This window comes from Galeopterus variegatus, unplaced genomic scaffold (assembly GCF_000696425.1).
Source record: "Galeopterus variegatus unplaced genomic scaffold, G_variegatus-3.0.2 Scaffold893, whole genome shotgun sequence".
Lineage (NCBI taxonomy): Eukaryota > Metazoa > Chordata > Mammalia > Dermoptera > Cynocephalidae > Galeopterus > Galeopterus variegatus.
The window spans coordinates 305373-327024 of record NW_007727004.1 but is presented as its reverse complement, the minus strand read 5'-3'; the positions used below and the strand labels follow the sequence as shown (position 1 = coordinate 327024).

The 21652-nt window shown below is 35.0% G+C and overlaps 1 protein-coding gene across 1 annotated transcript in view; it reads right to left on the bottom strand.

Annotated features, from left to right (window-relative positions):
- PLOD2 (procollagen-lysine, 2-oxoglutarate 5-dioxygenase 2) overlaps positions 1-21652 on the bottom strand; it is an 87926-nt gene that overhangs the window by 37142 nt on the left and 29132 nt on the right. Inside the window, exons 2-5 of the mRNA XM_008573260.1 lie at positions 19324-19415; positions 16397-16533; positions 5157-5320; positions 1673-1785 (exon numbers count right to left, since the gene is read on the bottom strand). Of these exons, the coding sequence (XP_008571482.1) occupies positions 1673-1785; positions 5157-5320; positions 16397-16533; positions 19324-19415 (506 nt within the window). The remainder of the gene's footprint in view (positions 1-1672; positions 1786-5156; positions 5321-16396; positions 16534-19323; positions 19416-21652) is intronic.

The window sequence follows — 21652 nt, the reverse complement described above, 5'->3', positions numbered from 1 at the left end:
GGGGGGGGGGGGGGGGAGACATAAACAAAACATCTACTTTATTTAGGCCACTGCTATTTTGAGTTGCTCTATTTGTGACAGTTACAGTACTCTTATTAATGAAAGTCATGAGGATCTGTCTATTCCACAGCCCATGGATCCTCAAGCTCTAACCTCTTTGGGACTTCGTTATCATCTCTTTAAACATCTAGGCTCCACATCCTCAAATATTCTAGATCCTCAAACTGGCTATGAAGTTCCACAGGATTCCATCGAAGGATAACACCCAGTCTACTATATCCACAGGCTCCATCCACTCTGGGCCACCAAGACTTGAACACTAATTAGGGCTTTTGGCCTCAATATTTCCCCAGTACCCTCCACCTCCAGGTTACAAATCTTATAAGGGAGGACCCTGTCATTTTAGAATTAAAAAACTGCCTTTTGAGTGTGGCCTTATTCACATGCCATTTCAAACTATCCCCCCCACCAAAAGTGTCATTTAAAAGTTTAGCCAAGTCAACACATGAAGTCAATGTCACCAACATATGAAATAGAGGGAAAATCCTAATTCTGGTATTCAGGGAACCTAGGATCCAGTCCCTACAGTGTCACTGAGTAGTTATGTGGCCTCAGTTTCTCTATTAGTAAAATGTGGCTACAGAGTCTTGCCTCTTACCTATCTAGGATCAAAGAAGCTCACGGAGGTACAAAGAGCTTTGCAAGATTAAGGGGACTACAAATGAGAATACGCTGTTCATATTTTTTTAAACTACAAAAGTACACTGTTATCAAATAGTTTTGGAGTAGCTTTTGTGAAAAAACATCATTACAGCTGCAAGATACAATAAATAAAAGAACACATTTCTAATGCTTTGTGTCTTAATAAATGACTGCTATCTGCCTAAGAATCTGACCGAAGTCATTCTCTAAAGTGTTTGGGATTTCATTACTGTCTCTTTAAATCTCCACGCTCAAAAGTTTCCCGGTGGCGCACTGGATAAGTGCGCTGCTTGGGAAGCGCTGTGGCGCTCCCGCCCGAGGGTTCGGGTTCGGATCCCACATACAGACCGGTTCCTGCTCACTGGCTGAGCGAGGCGCGGGAGCAACGCCGAGGGTTGCGATCCCGTTGCCGACCGGTACGGGGGCAACACTGAGGGTTGCATTCCGTTGCCGGACACGGAAAAAGACAAAAAAAAAAAAAGTTTCGATGATATAGCTTATTGTGTTATTAAGACGCTGCCTTGGAAGTGAGTCCAAGATGGAGGTGGGGCTGGAACGCTGGAGTGAGAGCTACGGCCTCATTTTGCATCAAGGCATTTCAGTATGTGTGACAATACAACTATGGAGAAATGACGAGGTCTTGAATCTTTACTCTTCTCCTTCTGCCTAATCCACTTCAGTCTGGCAAGGTTGCTGAGTTGGCCGCCAAAGAGGAGCCATAAAGACACATTAAACTAGTGCTGATAGCCAGCGAGGTGAGAGAAACCAGTCTTACCTATGTACTATTTGTTTGTGTCACTGACCCATATTATTTAAAATATGTTATTGACAAGAACATTTTGAAATTCAGGTTTCCAGCTGCCACATTATCAATAAAATCCTTTGTTTCTGACTATTCCACAGTAACAAAATATAAAAAACAAGGCAACCAGAAAAATAAAACAAAAAGAAAATGTAGGCAATTATATACCCTTTTCAGGGGATCAATGTAAATTTTAGTGTAAAAGAGCTGATCATCATCATTATCCTGGAGATTCCACTGTTGAACTATACGGTTGATATATGGAGCATAGCCGATAAATCCTGCAACACAACAGAGAGAAAGTAGAGAATTTAGGATTAAAAGCCCAAATCTCATGTCTATGTTAATGGCACTGAGCTGCACAGAGCTGTGAAGCCATTATGTTGGAATTTCACAGTTCATCATGAAAGAGACATGAATTATTGAGTACTCTGTTTTAATATAAACTACAACAATGTGAGTATTGCTACCAAATGCAAAACAGAAAATAATCGAGGATTCTTTTTAAATAAGCACATTCCCAAAATTAATTGACAAGAGAGAACTCATGTTTTCCAAGGCTCCTATGGGAAAAAGAGTTACTTGGAAAAGAATAGGGTAAGACTGAAGAGATTTCTCTCTGGCCTTCTAAAATGCTCTTCTTGGATCCTCTGCAGAGGATTCACTGTTTCTGAGAGAAAATCTCTACTACTGTGACTTTACTGGGAGTGCCAGAGATGTTAATGCAATCAAAGGAATGTTGAATTTTTCACTGACTACAAACATCCCGAAGAAATTTTAAATCTAGGATATTCTGGGAATTTTTCCATTACTTAAGCCAGTCATTATTGTGCCTGCTAAACCATTCTCTGGTTAGGTTTTGTGTGTCATAGTCTGAAAATGAAAGTCTAAAATTGGATTGCCCCTCTTGGCCTTAGAGCATAAGCACTAAATCCACTAATAACATCTGTGTATAAAAGACACAAATAGGATCATTTTTCCTGTTTGAGTCTTCCTCTGAATTTTGGAAATGCAGCCAACCTGCTACGTTTCATTGACACACAATACTTTTTAAAAGGTATTCAATGTTACTCCTATGAATTTAAAGAAAAGCTAATTTTTAATCCTCAAAATTAAAATTTCCTCACAGGAATAAAAGAATTAAAAGAAATAGGTCCAGGAATACTACTGCTACCTGGAGAAAACAAGACAAAATGAAAACATGACAAAAACCAATGACTGGTTTCTTGTTTTTTGTTATTCTTGCCAAATAAAAAAATCCTACAACATTAAAAGGTAATATATTGTTTAATTCCTATGACCAATCTTCTTTGAGGAAAAATATACCAAGTAGTGACACATAACATTTTCCATTGGTTTTTTATCTTTTTTTAAGTTTAAAATGTTCTCAAATGAGTGAAAAGGGATTATACCTATCTTCACAGTATATAATAAATGTTTGAAATAATTTATATTTTTCTATTAAAAAGTATTTTAAAAAAATAAATGATACACTCACAAGCATGATTCATGTCCCTTAAATAACTCTCAATATATCATCCATGTAATTACAAAAACTCTTATTAAATGTATTTATACTTTCTACCATCTCTCTAATTACTTTGACTACAGAAAGAACAAGGATGATGCTTTGATGTCTTTAAATGATCACTTTCCCACTTCTAAATACCTTTTCCTTAATTAAACTTATAATGGTTTACAATGGCACTTATACCTGTTAATTTTTTGCTGTTTCCACAGCCCTGTGAGTCTCTGAAATTTAGCCAGCCCAGTAGATGCATGAGTACTTCAAAAACCTCGTGGAAAAATTGAGTTTTTTCCATGAACTTTTTGAAGACCCCTCATATATCACTGTCCAAATGAACTTACATAAGAGATTTCACTATGCAAGTTATCTTTGGAAAAATGTTAATAAGTATAAAATAAAACCTATCCTAGAGTTCCACAGCTAAAATACTTCCTTTAAAAGATTGGTTTTTGAACTACGGAGGACTTAGGATAAATCAAAAGATTAACCATCTGTAACTGAGGGCTTGCCAGTTTGGAAGCCACAGTGTGGAAGCAGCACCAATCATGTAGCTTTTATAAAAAAGCATTATTTAATTTTATCTGTTTTTGAACAGGTGCTCAAGTAGAGCGGTGAGAGCGGCAGCCGTCTGAGGGGAGGCTGTGACAGTTCACAAACTGGAAATTCAAGAGGGAAAGATTACTAAGGCAAGGAAAGACAGAGTGAGCAAATACGAAAAACCCTAGGCTCTGACTCGTATACATAAGTAAAACCCAAAGGTGGTGGATAGATTCTGAAAAAATAAAACGGTCAAAAGATCCCAAAAAGCAAGAACTGTAAATGCATTGACATGGAGAAGAAAAGGGAGCTGAAACTAGCCAGTGCAAAATAGAATTTAAGGTTTCAGAAGTTCAGCGTCTGTATGAGCTGACAGAGTTCTAAGGTACAACCATGGGAATTGATTGCTAAATAAAACACTGGTGAAAAGAGCTAGAATTGAGACATCGTAGAGAAATTAAACTACTTGCTAAAGATTTCACTGCTGTAAATGGCTGAGAAAGCCTAGAACTCAGATATGATGCTACCTCAAGCAGCTCTATTTTAACTGGCCTGAACAGTATCAGTTGTATATACATGTAAAACACCCTAAAAATCCATTTTTCTCATGTAACTTACAATTTGTACCCAACATGTTTCTCTAGCATATCTCCTAACCTATTTGATTAAGTCTTCTGGTCATATGTTTACATTAATCTCAGTTTAAGGAGTCATAATAATGTCTAAAGTCAAATTTTATTTCATTTTTTAAAAGGGGAGAAAAGTGTGAAAATTTGTTCCTTTAAGCCATGGTGGCATAGATAATACAAAACTTTAAGTGTACCCAGACACTCAAATCTTTTTTACTACTGATTTCAAGACAAATCACTTATTTACTATGATATATTTCAAAAACAGTTAAATTAAATAACGCTTATTTATAAAAGCTACATGATTGTAGATTGAGAATAAACTTTTTCCCAACTAAGAAAACTTACTATAACCAGAAAATTCTCAATGAAACTACAATCAGATGACCTGGATTCATGTTGTTTTTCCATTAGCAACTGAATGTATTATAATGTGGAAATAATAAAATGTACACTGCCTAGTGTGTTGGAAGCATCAAACGACATAATACATGAAAAAATATAAAACACACTGTGGGTTTTATACTAATAGTCCTTTTCCACAGTAAATATAAGATAATAGTTATTTTTCAGAAATACCGCAGGTTCTCACTCATAACTGGCTGCTAGGAAGGAAGGAAGGGAGGGAGGGAGGCAAAGAGGGAAAAAGGAAGGAACGAAGGAAAGAAAGAAAGAAAGAAACATGTTGAACTTTCAGAAGGAGAGAACAAACCTAAGGTTACTAGAGTTGGGGGGGCGAGGGAGGGGGGTTGGGAAGTGATAGGTTGGGGAAAGGGAGGAAAGAAGTATCACAACTTGTAAGAATGAATATGCTAATAATAAATAAAATATTTTAGAAAAGATAATAGTTATTTTAAACTTCATGTATATAGTTACTACATATAAAAAAAAAGTTGCTTCAACAATATCTATAATTTACTATGACTTGTATTGAACTCTTCTGCCAGTATCTACCCACCTCCTGAGTTCAGGTAGCGTTTCCCAATGTGCACAATGGGATACTTGTCTGCTAGTTTTTTATCTGGCCACAGAATTCCATCTGCTGCAAAGACCACTTTGTGGTTTGTCTTTTGGAACTTTTTTAGAACTTCTTCTGGACCCCCAGCAAATATGACGTCAAAGCTGTTTAAGGAGGGAAAAAAACTTTTGAAATATACTCTTCAGAATTTAGAAACAATAGACCAAGAAGAGGTCTCTAATAAAAGTCAGAATTTAGAATTCAACACAAGATTAATACCAACTGTTTACAGAGTACATCAATTTTCCATCAATTTAAATTATAAGGATTGCATTGAATTATTAGTGTTTACATTACATTAGTAAATGAAGTCCAAATAAAAGACAGACTTTTTAGTGCTCATCTTAATATTTTTTTCAATAATCACTTATCCCCAAAATCAAAATTCTGAAACAGTATTAAAATGCTAAAAATTCATTTACTTACTGCATAACTTAATACAGATATAATCATTTACAGAAGTTGCATAATATTTCAATTCAATTTTTACTAATCCATTATAGTTTCTGATGAATTCATTGTCTTTGATAAACATGCTTAACTACTAAATGTTCATCAATATACATTTAAATCTGATTCACTATTTACCCTGAAATTTTAAAATAAATGTTCAGATGAATGTATCTTTTAAAGTTCAATAATTTTTATTAAAAATTACACATAACTTGACACTATGATTTAATGTCTACAGTTTCACTGGTTTTTCCGAAGGTTTATTCTTCATAGTTCATTCATGGAATCACCATGACTTAATAAAATATGAAGTGAAAATTCACTAAAATGTTTCCATAGCCTGGACTGGGACACCCAAGTTCTAGTTCCTTCAGTTCCTCATCAGCTTTATGGTTTGAGGCAACCTGCAAGCCTCAGCTTCTTCCTCTGTATATTGGAAGGTTGGGATCCATTCCTGTAAAAGCCTTTCCAAATTTAAAAAAAAAAAAAAATCACTTAAATATATGCAGTATATATGTCTGATAGGAATGTCTTTGTTTCCCTGCGGGCCTTGGGTGGGACTGCACATGCTTAACAATTCAATACAGGGTGGGGACTGGCCACACCCATATACTCTTAGGGTGGTGATGGGCCATTTCAGAAAGACCAACAATGTGACTTAGTATAGGGACATTATGCCACAAGATATCACTTGACCTAGAGGCTGAGTACTATGTGAGCAATCAATCAATCCATCAATTAATCAATCAATGATGCCTGCAAAATGAAGACCCAATAAAAACTCTGAACACAGAGGTTCAAGCGAGCTTCTCTGGCTGGCATTACTCCACGCATATTGTTACACATTGATACAAGGAAAGTAATGTCTTAACTTCAGATGGAGAGAACAATGGAAGTTTCACATTTGATACTTTTCTGGACCTTGCCCCATCATTTATTCTCTTAGCTGATTTTAACTTGTATCCTGTCCTTGTAATAAACTGAAACTGTAAGTACAATAGCTTTCAGTAAGTTTGTGAGTCCTTCTGGCAAATGATCAAACACGATGGTGGTATGGGGAAACCTCCTCAAACTTGCAGTTAGTGTCAAAAGTGAGGATGGTCTGGGGCACTGTGCCTTCTAACTTGTAAATGATGTCCCTTCACTCTTCACAGTACCCTGCTAAAAGTTCAGACATGTACTCTGCTTAGTGTAATGTTAATATTTAGAAAAAGTTGGCAGGTAGTCTATTTCTCTCTTAATATGATGATTTAAGTAAGTTGCTCAGTCTAAATGACAATGTTATTATGAGACTTGAACAAGATGACTGTAAAAGCTCTTTGGAAACAGTAACTTCTTTTCAATTATAAGATATTAAGAGCTATTGTTACTATTATTTTGGAGTTTAAACACTTCAAAACTATATTTACTCTCCCAATTTTATTGTATTTGTCACGACCAGTAGACTCATCTTTTCTCCATTGGCAGGTGCTGGAATTATGTCAGCTAGAACTTTCATTAGCAAATAATTTCAGTCAGTGAAGGTAATGGCAAAACAAATGCAGCATTTTGACGTAGCTGTATCTATTCTGGCACAGTGCGGTTTTGAGGCTAATGTCTTTTCAAACAGCTCTGTTTTGCCTGCAGACTTGAATACCCTCATTATAGTGTTTGAAAAAAAAGTTCCCTTATGTTTTTTTAAAGAGCGCCATTCTTCAAAAAGATGTCAAGAAGCTCTTCTCTTCCCCCTTGCTACAAGGTGTAATGTAGAGATAAGCACAAAATCTGGTGGAAATGTGACCTATATTGGACTGGCAAAGCTTAATATCAAGCAAACAGCTAGTTTGGGAGCTGGTTTTGTCCTACCTTGCTGCTGATATCTGTAGAAATGTACCACATATTATTCGCAGACAGTGAGAGCAGTTTGAAAGTCAATTACAGTTTTAAAAAATTGGAATCATTTGCTCATAGGGTTCATCAGAGTTTTGAACAAGTCCCTGGCCTGCCGCATGACAGCCAAAGCCAGGTCTTTTGGAAAACATTTTATTTTCATGCTCAGAGTAATAAGAAGAGAAAAGTCGTGTTTTGCAGATGAAATGGTGCTGATAATAAAAAAGTAGGTCACACTTTCTCTTTCTGTCTCCATCTCTCTTTACTTTCTCTGAAAGACAAAGGAGGGTTTCAGAGACATGAATCAAGCAGGTCAAAAGCCTGACCTGGGTGTTCTTTGCACTGTAAGTAAAATTAGGAGAATTTTCACTTGGGGCTGACATTTAACAAGGGCAGGGAACATGGAAACAGTAACCACTTTCTGGGGGTATCTGTGACTGATGAGGAGGGATGGGGTGGGAATGCAGACAGCAGATCCTCCAGGCATTTCAGGTCAGAGAAAAGCACAGTTCCAAAGAACTGCTGGTGGCTGTGACCTTAGGACTTATGACAGCAAGACAGAAAAGGGGCAAAAGGAAGCTTCACATCCACACCCATGGGAGATGACATTATTGTGCATCATTATTTCTCCTCCCCTCCATGGGAAGATTACACATCCCTACCGAGGAGTGACCAAGTCAATTCCTTTGGCCAGTGATATAGGTTTGAAAGGACAGGTGTCACTTCCAGGAAGAAGCTTCAAGAACTTGTCCTGTCTCTCTCGACTGTGAAAGGAGTCCTAGAGACAGACTGTGCCATCAACCTGGATGCTGGAGTGGAGAAGACAAGAGCAGAGCCAGGTCGCAATGGACTTGTAGTGTGGACAAAAACTCACTTTGTTCCTGCAAGCCATGGGGGTGGTGGGGCTGCTTGTTACTGCAGCATACTTAGCCTACTCTGACCGATACAGTGCCCCTCAGTTCTTCCTTTCCAAAAGCATGAGAAAAATGAAAGCTGTAAGTTAGCTCATGTACATTTTGGGCAATCTGTATTTCTAGATCATTTTGTAGCCCAGAAGTGGACATTAATATTTTCATAATCAACTGTACAGACTGAATTGCAGACACATTGGCACATACTGTATCTCTAGGATCCCCACAAAAGAAAATAAAGTTGCTTCAGAGTAATGGTGGCTGTTAGAAGGTAGTGATGGCTTTTAAAGAAATGATCTCCCAGCGGTGATCCTGTGCTACATAGTGGAGCAAGATACACAATGGCAAAGATTCTGGAGTCTACTGCCTGGGTGCAAGTTCTAGAATCTACCACTTGCTCTTTGCTTGATCCTGGGTGAGTTACCTAACTTCTCTGAGCCTCTGTTTACTATTCTGTAAAAGTGGGCTAATAGGGGGCCGTCTGTCACATGGAAGTACTGAGGGATAGTGAAGGATACAGATGTATACAGTATATTTCAAATATTAATAAAAGTCAATAGCTTAAAAAGGAGTTGTGGTAACTCTTACTTTCATAATTTAGTATTTTATAATCATGTATTATGACCCTTAAAACAAAACACAGTTATTTAAAACAGAGAGTGAAAGCAAAAATTATCTTCACATAATTCAAGAATTTGACTTTGAATAACAATTTAAGGTTGCTGAAACATTTCATTCTAGTAGCATTGTTATTTCTGTATTTAAATACATTAGAAAAGTTCTCTCAACCTACTTAAAACTTCTCAAAGGGCAAGAAAGTTTTTCTATTTAAAATTATTTTGGCCACAAAAACTTAAATAGTCAAATTTTTAAAAAATGCACAAAGGTCATGAAAATAATTCTCATAGAAACTCAGTCCATTTAGATATGAAGAATGAAATAAAACTTTCCACATTTAACTGTGGTAAATATTCCTGAGTTCTGCAAAAATCATACGATCCTACCTTATGTAGGATACTGAGTCCTCCACCAGACAGGTCAGAGTTCTATCCCCAATAAGTCATTGAGAGCTTAACAAGTATTCATCCTTCTGTGATCCCTGTTTCTGTGGCACCGTCATCAATCTCATAGTTACCCAGGTCGAAAATCTTTCATTCAGCCTTGATTCCTACCTTTCCATGGCCTCTCTCATCAAATCTTTTGCCAAATTCTATTGATTCCATTTATCTAATCTAGCATTCAAATCCTACTCCTTTCCCACTAGAAGGCACTTACCTAAATTAATTCAAAAACTCTACAGGCCTCCACATTATCCATATCCTCCCCACTACTAATTAGGACTATGTGACAAACTGCCCTGAAAACCACTCTATGCCGGTCCCCAGACTGGATTGGTGGTTCCCAACTACAGCCTAAAGCAGGAATCAGTAAATATTTAGTCCCTAGCCTTTTAAAGAAAATATTTTAGGCGTTGAGGACCATATGGTTTCTGTTCCAATGATTCAACTCTGCAAAAACAGCCATAGCCAATATGTAAACAAACGATCAGAGCTGTGTTTGAATAAAACTTTTTACAAAAACAGGCAGTGGGGTGGGCCATAGTTTACCAACCCCTGGCCTATAGAATAAGCTAAACAAATCAGCCTCACTTTAATAGCCTTCTATTAAATAACCTGTTTTGAAGCCAAACTGAATTATTTGATCTGTCATCCATGTCTTTACTCATAATGTCACCTCTGCTTAGCACATTTTTTCCCAATTGGGTCCAGACTATTCACCTACAAGGCCCATTTCAAATGTCACCTCCTCTACTACCTACTCTACAAACCTCTCCTTGAGCAGCATAACTAGAAAAGATTGTTCTGTCCTCTTAACTCTCACAGCTCTTGCTCTCTCCCCTTTCATCACACACTTTATCTTTATTTTCTGTTCTCTGTGCTTATGCTAGAGTGCATGTTCCTCCTGCAAATGCTAGACCTATGGCTTTATGCAACTGTACATCCCCATAGCCTGGTATTTTGAAGATAGTCAATAAATATTTTTGAACAAATGGGTGAATGAATCAATGAATGAATGATCCCAAGTCTCAACAAGAAGCAAAAGCTACTGGGTAGCCAGTAAAGATAGCAACAGAAATGTTCCCTAACTTTATCTGTTATTCCTTCCCAATCCAATATCCTCTTCATCATCACTGGCACAAACAAGCAAAAATTATAATCATCCGAACTATTAGCAGCTATTGTCCAAAAGCGTAAACAAAATCTAACGAAACTGAAGCACAGAAGTAGCACCACACCTGATAATGCTTTCATCACATCTGTCTATATTTGCAGAGATAATTAATACCACAAGTCACTATGGAACCACCCCTTCAACCCCCCCCCCAACAACAAAAGTTGAAAATGTTCACCCACCCAGTTAACCTTGCAGAACAAATGATAATAAAATACAGTGAAAATGATTAAATTTATTTTAGAAATTTTGTAGGGAGAAGAAGGGAGTTAGCTGGTATAATGTGGGTACTATTTTAAAACACAAATATTACTTGGGAAATTTTCTTCCAAATGGCATATAATTTCATTTGCTGAATATGAAATCCTTACTAAGGCTGGGTAGAGGTGGGAGTCAATGACAACATGGCCTAGCTGGATGGTCACTTTCTCCAGACTGTGTTCTGAGAGTGGGCCAAGCACTAGAACAACACATAGCACAGAGAATGGTGGCAAAGATGGCAAGGTACTCTAGCTGATAGCTATCTGTGTTGTTTCTGGGTCAGTCTCTTTATTAGTGAAATGATTTGATGAATTAAATAAAAATTTCTCCTAGTGTAAAAATGATAGTTAAGTTTATCTCTGCTTAGAACTTACAAAATAGACACATTTAGTGCACAAAAAGTGTTCATTGAATCAATGATGAAATAAAGAATTTCTTTTTAATCCCTAGCCTTTATTATGATAAAGGTACAACATGCCAGATACAACATACACAAAGGTGTTGAAAGAAAAATGTATACAGAGGGCAGGATTTCTGTCCCAGCCAGCCCCCAGCCACAGCACTAGTACCATATTTAGCACATAACAAATGCTTAATACATGTTTACTAAAAAGAGCAAAATTCAAGGAGTACACAATCTGTTTTGAGAATATATACATACCTACATACACACACACACACACACAATAGACAGACAAAATAATCACACAGGAGAATAACCAGGGACAATCAATCTAGACATATTGAACACCCAATACTTCTTTTGTATATCATCTGCTTCTTCCTCATTCCACCATACCCATTAATATGCTCAGTCAATACTAAGTATTAACAAGAACATTTGAATAATTTGACAAAACAAAAATCACTCATCTCCTACTTAATTTCTAAACACATTTTATACTACTCTAGATGAGCCAGAGGTAGTGCAACGTATTTGATTAAGCAAGAGCTAATAATTTCAATCTTTACTTAAAAAAAAAAAGAGTGAAAGAAACAGTACAGAAACTGGGAGCCTTGATATGTTTTTGCTTTTCTTCAAACTAATATAATGAAATGTTGTCCATCGCTAATGAGTAGGTTCTTTGTGTCTGCACACTTAAACTGTCATCACTGCAGGGGAGGAGGAGTCCATCAAATAAATCTGCCATTGTAGATAAAATAATAAATATCGTATTTGAAAAGCTTTGCTTTCAGAAAATTTTTACTCTATCTTCTGTATAAACTATGTAACAATATAAAAAGGCAGGCATACTGGGCATGTAACCTGAATTATGAGTGATATAAAATGTTTATTTCATTGAGTACAAACAAGTTAGGATTTGGTCACCTTTAGAATACTACATATAAATTATACCTCTTCAATAATAACAATAAAATCACAAAAATGATACTTTCACAAACAATTAACAAAGGTGACCCAATAAAACATAACCTTTCACAATTTCCTAAAAATAAATTATTTTAAAGAGATTATGCCAAGTTCAGATTTTGTTGAAGACACGCATTCTTCCACATTGGGCTTGTTCAGTTATTTATTTATTTATTTGTAGAATTAGTATGATTTAAATGAGAATTCTGGAAAGATGGGATCTGTCCCTGTCTCTCTTTCTTTGGTTAATGTTAAGCTCAATGCCTGGATCACATTTTGTGCTCAATACATGTATACTGAATGTAAAGGGAAAAACTAGCTCACTCAGCTCACTTTTTAGCAAAATAATGTTTAATGAGAAGCTGAAACAAACATTGGCTGACATATAAAAGATCAGAAACAGCAGCATCATATTTACAGTTTCTAATCAATTCAATTTTTCAATAATTCCAATCCTCTGAGATTTAAAAAATTTTAATGCTTTCCTGCCTTATTTCTCCAAACGAACAGAGAAAAAAAATCTTGAAATACAGTTTTAAAGTATCCACCATATTTCTCCCTCTTGCAAGTTCTGTTTCTCCTTGTAATACAATTCGTTGCTACCCAATATTTATTGATTCCTTTTTATTGTGCCCCGAAAATATGATTTGTAGAATTAGTATGATTTAAATGAGAATTCTGGAAAGATGGGATCTGTCCCTGTCTCTCTTTCTTTGGTTAATGTTAAGCTCAATGCCTGGATCACATTTTGTGCTCAATACATGTATACTGAATGTAAAGGGAAAAACTAGCTCACTCAGCTCACTTTTTAGCAAAATAATGTTTAATGAGAAGCTGAAACAAACATTGGCTGACATATAAAAGATCAGAAACAGCAGCATCATATTTACAGTTTCTAATCAATTCAATTTTTCAATAATTCCAATCCTCTGAGATTTAAAAAATTTTAATGCTTTCCTGCCTTTACAAGTCACTATTTCTCCAAACGAACAGAGAAAAAAAATCTTGAAATACAGTTTTAAAGTATCCACCATATTTCTACCTCTTGCAAGTTCTGTTTCTCCTTGTAATACAATTCGTTGCTACCCAATATTTATTGATTCCTTTTTATTGTGCCCCGAAAATATACCAACAACCCACTGGTCACCATATAATAATTAGGTCTGATTATCTTTCTTCAATGTTACTAGATTAAAAGAAATATATGCTTTATAAGATAATCCTTAAAGTAATGCAAAGTACCTTATTATAAAACTCAAGATGCTCATTTACCTTGACTAAGATATATTATAAAATCATTATGAAATCATTTGTCTCCTTAAGGGAATCTGAAGCCACGAACTGACAATACTTGTATTTGTCCCCCAAATTTTCATTAGCCCATAATCACAAGAATCCATCATACTTCATCTACTAAAAGTCACCAAGTCCATTATATTTATTCATAATTGTTCTAATAAAGGGGAGATTATCAAACTTTATATGCCATACTAATTGCAAGGAAACACACATACACACACACATATGGACACAGTGCAGTATGAAATAACTTAAAAAAAACTTTGAGGTATGCTCCCATATGGAGATCTTCAGTTTTCATTTTGTTTTGAGAAGAACCTAAAACCTTGCCAAATATTTCTTTTTATCTAAATTAAATATGATAAATTTTACTTACAGAGTATATTTATAATATACTAATATTAAATGTTCACCAAAAAGTCAGTTCAGAATATATATTCCCATGGAAGTCATGTTATAAAATTGTTTCTAAATTAATTCACAAAAGCCTATTCAAATGGCCACAATGGATCATTATTGGGTACTGGAAATGTTCTAAAATTGAATAGTGGTGATGATTGCACAACTCTGTAAATTTACTAAAAGTCACTGAATTTTACACTTAAAATAATTGTATGCCATGTTATATAAATTATACCTCGATAAAGCTGTTTTTTTAAAAAGGCCTATCTGAATTATTAAGGACATAAATCTGTGTATTTTTTTTATACAGTGGTGATCTATGCTTCCATATAACTAATTATTACATTTGAATTGCCCTTTAAAAAATCACAAAAGAAATTAGAATTTATTTTATTAAAATAAATGTATTCTGAATTCTGGCCCTTGACCAGAGGCAAACTTAATTAGGAGATGAGCAATTCTGTTACAGAATGGGCATCATATTTCAAATAATTTATAAACAGCCTAATTTATTTCACCCAGGCCCTAGATTACCTACAACTTTCAACTGTATTCATCACTCTGTGCATAATACTTTTAGAAAAGGGTGTTTAAAAAAAAAATAAGGAAAAAAAGCTCCAAAGTGACACCCGTTGCTCACCCTCTTTACCCTCTTAGTTACTTCCTCATGGTGTCTGGGACAGACATGGTGGGTAACGAAGGAGAAAATACTGATGACTCTTCTTGAGCAACGGCTTGGCTGAGTTGGGCCTTCATGTTTTCAGTTGGCTGGCTGTTCTCACAGGAGGAGTTGTTGGAAATTTTGCGTGTTTGGTTCACTGACATATCCCAAACACTAATAGTGTCTGGAAGACACTAAGTCTTCCATTAAAATTTTATCGTCTGTTATGTCAAGCTGGGTCTTAAAGTACCATCCAAGTGAACAAACCCAGTCTCAAGAGACTGTATATATCTCACAGTGTCCCTTTTCTCATCAGAAACAAACAGGCCCCTCACTACACCAGCTCCCCACAAGGCTAAATCTTAGACAGGGCGGGTGGTAAGATAAGGATGGGAAGGTAAGGGTAGAGAAAAGAAGTTCTTCCTAAAACCCAAAGGAGGCTTGAGACTCTAAAATCATTACTGGCTCATATGGGATCACTTTTACAAGGAGAATCTGCCTCAGAGCCCAAATCAAAATGTACATGGGGCAAGTACAAGCTGACTCATATAGTTATTTGAAATTCATGGTAATTTTAAACCAAAACATACTCAATATTTAATCTAAACAGTTATTATAATGAGCTTATTATTTTTCTAGGGGTAAAAAGATATAAAATAATAGATGCTATGAAATTCATGGTAATTTTAAACCAAAACATACTCAATATTTAATCTAAACAGTTATTATAACGAGCTTATTATTTTTCTAGGGGTAAAAAGATATAAAATAATAGATGCTGTAGAAAAATTCCCAGTATACAAGCTAACACCAGCCTTACCACACCTCATCTTGTAAGAATAAGTAACCACAAGCAAAACTTAACTTTTTGTCTGGAAGACACCAGGAAAATCCTAAAGGTGCAAGTATTATGGATCCTTTTGAAACTTTTAAGTGTTGATGGCACTAGAACTTCATTATGTCTATATTTTCATTTCAAAATTACTGTCTTTCTTATTTGTACACTTGCAAAAAAAATTATTTTCATCTGCAAATAATTTGTATCTTTGCATTTTCAAATTGAGAGAAAGATATAAAAAGGCTTTCGTAAGTTAGAGGGGAAAACTGAAAGAGATTTTAGTCAACTAAATAAATAAATAAATAAAAAGAAGACACAGAGAATGGGAGAGGAATTGGCAACTAATGACTCATGACAACTGGATGTTGCTATAAAAATGTAAGATGATTGCAAAGACAGTAGATATTTCAAATTAATTAGGAGAGTGAAGTAGTATACAAAAAGATACTACACATTGGGAAGGCTCTTTTTTCTTACCAACACAGGCTTTCTCATGTCTCACTTGAGTTTATAACTTTGCATGATCTTTTTCCTGCTGGTTGACTAGAATCCATTGAGTTACATTTCTCAATAGAAAAAGCTCACATGAACTTGACTCTATCTTTAATTCAGGATTAAAACAGGAAGTTCACAAAAATGCTAGCTCGTGCCATGTTTTCTCATTGATATTTATGGTAACTCATCAACTTTGATTATATTACATCATAATGTCAGACCATGATTTTATAACTATGAGTAAAATCTACTTCATAAAACTATGATTCCTTGTAAAAAAAAATAATACATTTAAATAAAGTAATACATAATCTACAAGTACATATTTCAGCTCTTTTAAAAAATAATTTAATATAGAATTAAAAATCCACAGGGGATTTCTCTTACCATTCAGTAAACAAAACAACCATATCATCTTGACTGGCATGATGTTGCATAGCTTCTTTCATTAATCTCACTTTTTGGCCCCCTCCAATACTATTAATTCCATCACCACCTCTCCACTCTTCTCCTTGACCAAGGACCTATAAATAAAATCAACATTTCATCCCTGAGCAATACTCAAATTATGATAGTACCACAAAAAAACTGAAAGACATCAGCAACTTGCACAGTACTGCACCATAACCACTCTTTAAATGTTTCATTACAGCACAGGTCTTCTTAGCAGCAAGTCTCATATAAGGTCTATACAAGGAAACAAATAAAATCAGAAATAAAAATAAGTAAATGTTTCCTTAAATCATAATGCTAGAAAGAAAAAAACTTCATGCCTATGTCAAGTCATAATTCTTCAGTGGTATCCACTCCAAAAATGCCATTCCCAATTTCACCATTTCCAAAGTTAAAGGTCTAATCCAAAAAGGTGGATCCAGAAAGTATTTCTCTTATAAATGCCATTCCCAATTTCACCATTTCCAAAGTTAAAGGTCTAATCCAAAAAGGTGGATCCAAAGTATTTCTCTTATTTAATTATGTTATTCCTGTGTGTTCAGACTTTTTCAATCTGCCAGCAAAACCGTATGACCAAAGCTGAAAGCCCTTTAAAGTCAGTGACTCCTGGATTAGGCCCTTAAGCGATTTTCCTACTAAACCAAAATGGATTGTTCAGGAAAACACAGAGGGCATCAGGTGAAACGTTACCTTCTTTATCTCATAACTCATAAAATTACATCATCCTCAAAAGCTTAATGAGAATTTATCAATACAAGAAATTGCCTGCACACAAGTAATCAGAACTAACCCTGTGTTCTTTCTCTTCACTATCAGCCTCAGCTTCAGCAGCTGCTCCTGAACTGGAAATGCGTTGTTGACAGGCCTGGCTCTGAGGGAGCAGAAAGTATAATACATGCTCCTCCTCCTCATACACACTGTTTACCTTAGTGTCGTCAAAACGAAGTCTGAAGTTGCCAAAATAAAGATCTACTAGGAGATGTGGGAAATTAAGGTGGAATGAAATTTAAACCAAATACAAGAAAAGGATAAAATAAATTTAGAAAATAACACTATTAGTTCCAACTTTACTGAACACTGAGCCAAATATAACCAGCTGGCAAAGCCTGTGAAGCTCCCAGCCTCAAATCTCTTATTATCACTTCATCACTACCTATACTGAAAGGTGGGGGATAAGTGCTTTCCAAGAAAAATCAAGCTGTTGTGGATTTGGATTCAAACTGGGGTTAATCTAGTAGAATTATTAGTTTTTGCCATAAAAAGTGGCCTCCTCTGGCCCTAAGATTTGCTACACAACCCTTCTGGAGTCTCCAATCCTGTAGTAATGCTGCATGCACCCAGCCACATCTGAGAGCCTACTGTGCTCAGCGCACTATGTTAAGCACCAGTCTCTACGTTCTTTCCATCACATCAGTGACTGTCAGGCTTCAGTGTGCCTCATAATCACGTGGAGGTGCCAATCCCAGAATTTGTGATTCAGTTGATCTGGGGTAAGGCTTGAGCATTTTCCTTTCTATATGGGGCTAAGGTCCAAGATCTGACACATTATAGTTGTGCATCCTGGGACAAGTTTTCCTCACCCATAAACACAGTAACATCTACCTCACATGGCTCCTATAATGAATCAACAGCACACCATGTGTAAAGTGCCTGAGCAGGTGCCTTGCATGTAGAAATATTCCATTCTCTCCACAGTCTGAGCCCTAAATATCCCTCCACTGGATTTCAGTATTATTTTATTCTAATTTTTTCTGTTACTTCCACAGCATCTCCTCTCAGTACATACTGCTATATTTCTCATCTATCCTAACATATTTCTAACATATTTCCCATTTATCCTGCACTAAACATCTAGTTGTTATCACGAGATCTCTTTTCCAGCAAACTTAAGCCTCTTCAATAGCTATTCTATATTGACATCTGTACCTAGTTTTCCAGTGATTATGTAATAAATGCTACCTCTTTTCTACATTACATACTAGAACAGCTCAGTTTTTCCCAAGCAAAAAGCAATCTTTCCCCTCTTTTTTTTTTAAGGTCTAAAAAAAAAAATCCTACCTAGAAGCCTCCTAGTCTCCTCTTACTTATATAAAAGACCTGGCTGACAGATCTTTTTTCTATTAAGAAATTTAAAAAGTAAACTAAAAAGGCAAGCTTCTTATAGTTCAGTTTAACGGTTCTATAAACTTCCCCAAGTTTCCTCTAATCGTTTATCTCCTAGAGATAAGTCTTCTAAAACCTTTTTATACTTTTACAGTGCTCCCAAATTCCTCTAAAACAAACAGGAAAAGCAACTCTTAATAATGAACAGAAAAGACATCCCATTCACAGGCATGTTTCCAAATCTCTATAAACAAAGACATGCACTATGACAGACAAACCCATTACAGAAAAAATATTCAGGCAGTGAAAAAAATTACTATCAAATCTTAGTTATATTGTGTTTCTGCATGACCCTCCAAAGAAATTACACACACATACACACACACACGCGCGCGCGCGCGCGCGCGCAGGTACTTCAAAAACTTCGTGGAAAAATAGAATTAAAAGATAATATAATCTTTCCATGAACTTTTTTGAAGTACCTTCCTACACACATGAACGTATTAACATATTTTTCTGTTGTTTTATAAAACATGTTTCTATAAAGCATTAGCAAATATTAAAAAAGATATTATCAGAGTGCCAAAGTATTGGGAACAAAATCTTTCTTTAAAACCATATATAAACTAGTAGCAATTATATAACCACATTTTATCTCCTTGTATGTATTACAGATTGTGCTCTTATTGTTGTTGTTATAAATAATGTAATTTAGGTACATATTCTAACATCTCCATAGATTAAAGGATATACCATACCTTCACAGTATAATTGAAATATCTGGCTGACTGCATAAATCGATGGAATCCATCACTTTCTTTTGTTGCTACAGTTACAACTAATAATTTATCTGCAAAGACAGAAGGAAATAACGTAAGAAGGTTTACCGAGAGGTTAAATGCTAACACATTAGAACTCACTACAGTGATTACAGACCTCATTAAACCCAAGGGAATGCTCTGGTTTGCTAATCTACCTAAGACTAAACAAAGAGCTGTTGAAAAAATAGGCAATTCAAATTGGTTATATTCCTGCCAAATAATGTACCATCAAATTACAAATTATTTTAATGGCTAAAAAAAAAATTGCCTTAATGCTTAAGAAAAAGCACATCCTCAATAGAGTATTTTAATATTGAGAGAAAAACTTGCATAAAATACACATTTTTTGATCTGTAAGCTTTAAGACTCTCCTAGACATTATCTAATCAAACAGTTTTACTGTCACCTATAAATCCTCCCGGATTTATGACACACATCAGTAAGATTCTACAGCACATTATATTAAACCACTGATGTGCAAATAAAGAAAAGATCCAGTCATAAGACTGATATTGTTTAAAATAAATTGTGACACACTAGAAGCAAATTTTAGAAAGAAAATCTTAATTTCTTCCTCCTATTCATAAATTTTTATATGAAAAATCTTCAAAGTCACAATTATATCATTATTTTTCCAGTGTTTTGTTTTTTTCTTAAAGAATAAACGGATCTAAAATCAGCTCTGTCCTGGTAAATATATAGCTTTTTATTACGATTTTTAAATGGCTTATTTTCAGTCCAATGTAACACCTCTTCTTAGAAGTACGTAGATATGAGGTGTTATTACAAAGTACCTACAGAAGCTATCAAGTATGATGCTTATCCAGAAAATGCATGTTGGAAAATGCATGAAAGAAACAAGTGCATCAGCAACTGCCAGAAAGGCTGAGACTTTTCTTTAACCTGAAGATTTAGGAGAATCCAAGGACTAACAAAGCAAGACTAACATCTTTTCAACATTCTAGACACTAAGTTATATCACTTGATTTTCACCTGCCCGTTATTAATAAGAAAAAATTCAGAAGGTGTTACATGTCTCCTAAGCAATAGATAAACACTGGGCAAAGAATTAATGCATTATAGGAATCAGTTAAAAATAATTCCATGTGAACTGGGGTTATTTTCCACTAAATTTTGAAAATAACTAAAACAACAAAATACGAATAAGTGTAATACACATAAAGAAATAATAAGTTCAAACATTCATTCATAAACCAAAAAAAGAAAACATTTCCATGAAGATAAATATCAACATTCTTAGGTTTTTTTTTTTTTTTTTTTTTTTTTTCCTTCAAGGAAGAGGTATTTCTTCTATACTCTTCCATAGGAAATAAATATTCTAGGGAAAATAAAGTCATTTTCATTAAAGTTGTCAAGGCCTGAGTTCATATATCTTAAGAACAATTTTTAAATTAACTACTCTTTTATAAAAAAATAAAATTTCATTTATAAAGTTACAGACAGGGCTTAACTGATTAAGAAAATTTGACATTACCACTCATAATAAATTCTGAAATAGGGAATGCCAGATTTTGTTTTATAAGAGTAAAAAGCATCCTTTTAAATTCTCTTTTCTCTGTAATAAAATAACCCTATTTAAAAATAAATTTCTCAGTTAAATTTTTCTACATAAGTCAGAAGATTTAGCTACGAGTGTAGATTTTGACTGAATGAATTTTTACATTTTCAGTGTAAAATAAACAGCAAGGATATCATCATCCTTAATAGGAAAAGTACTGCTGGCCAGACCCTTCGGTAGACAAAAATGTTACCAAATCCAGTTACTCAAAAGGCAAAGCTTAGAAATGTGCAGTCTGACAGTGTCTACCAATCCTATGCCAAATAAGGAATCCTGTTGTTTCTGTACTACTGCTATAACCACATAATAAATATGTAATTTTTTTAAAGGAAGGTATGTTTAAAATTACATATAAATAGCTCTTTCCTCTTACCTGCTATTCAGTATCATTTCTATGATAAGAAGTAAATCTTAATTGGAGACAGTAAAATAAGTGCTAACATGGACCACTGACAAACTTTCATCAATCCATTCAATAATTCAATGTTCTCACCATTTATGAAATATTCTTGTCAAAAAAAATTAACCTAAATTTACCAGAAATAAAGGGACAGAAGAATATGATGTGAGAGAAAAAAAAATGCCGTCAATAAAATCCAGAGCATGAGAAATTCTACAGGACAAATGACCTATAGAATCAATGGCAAAAGGGAAAAAAGAGAAGTGAAATGTAATATATTAACATCA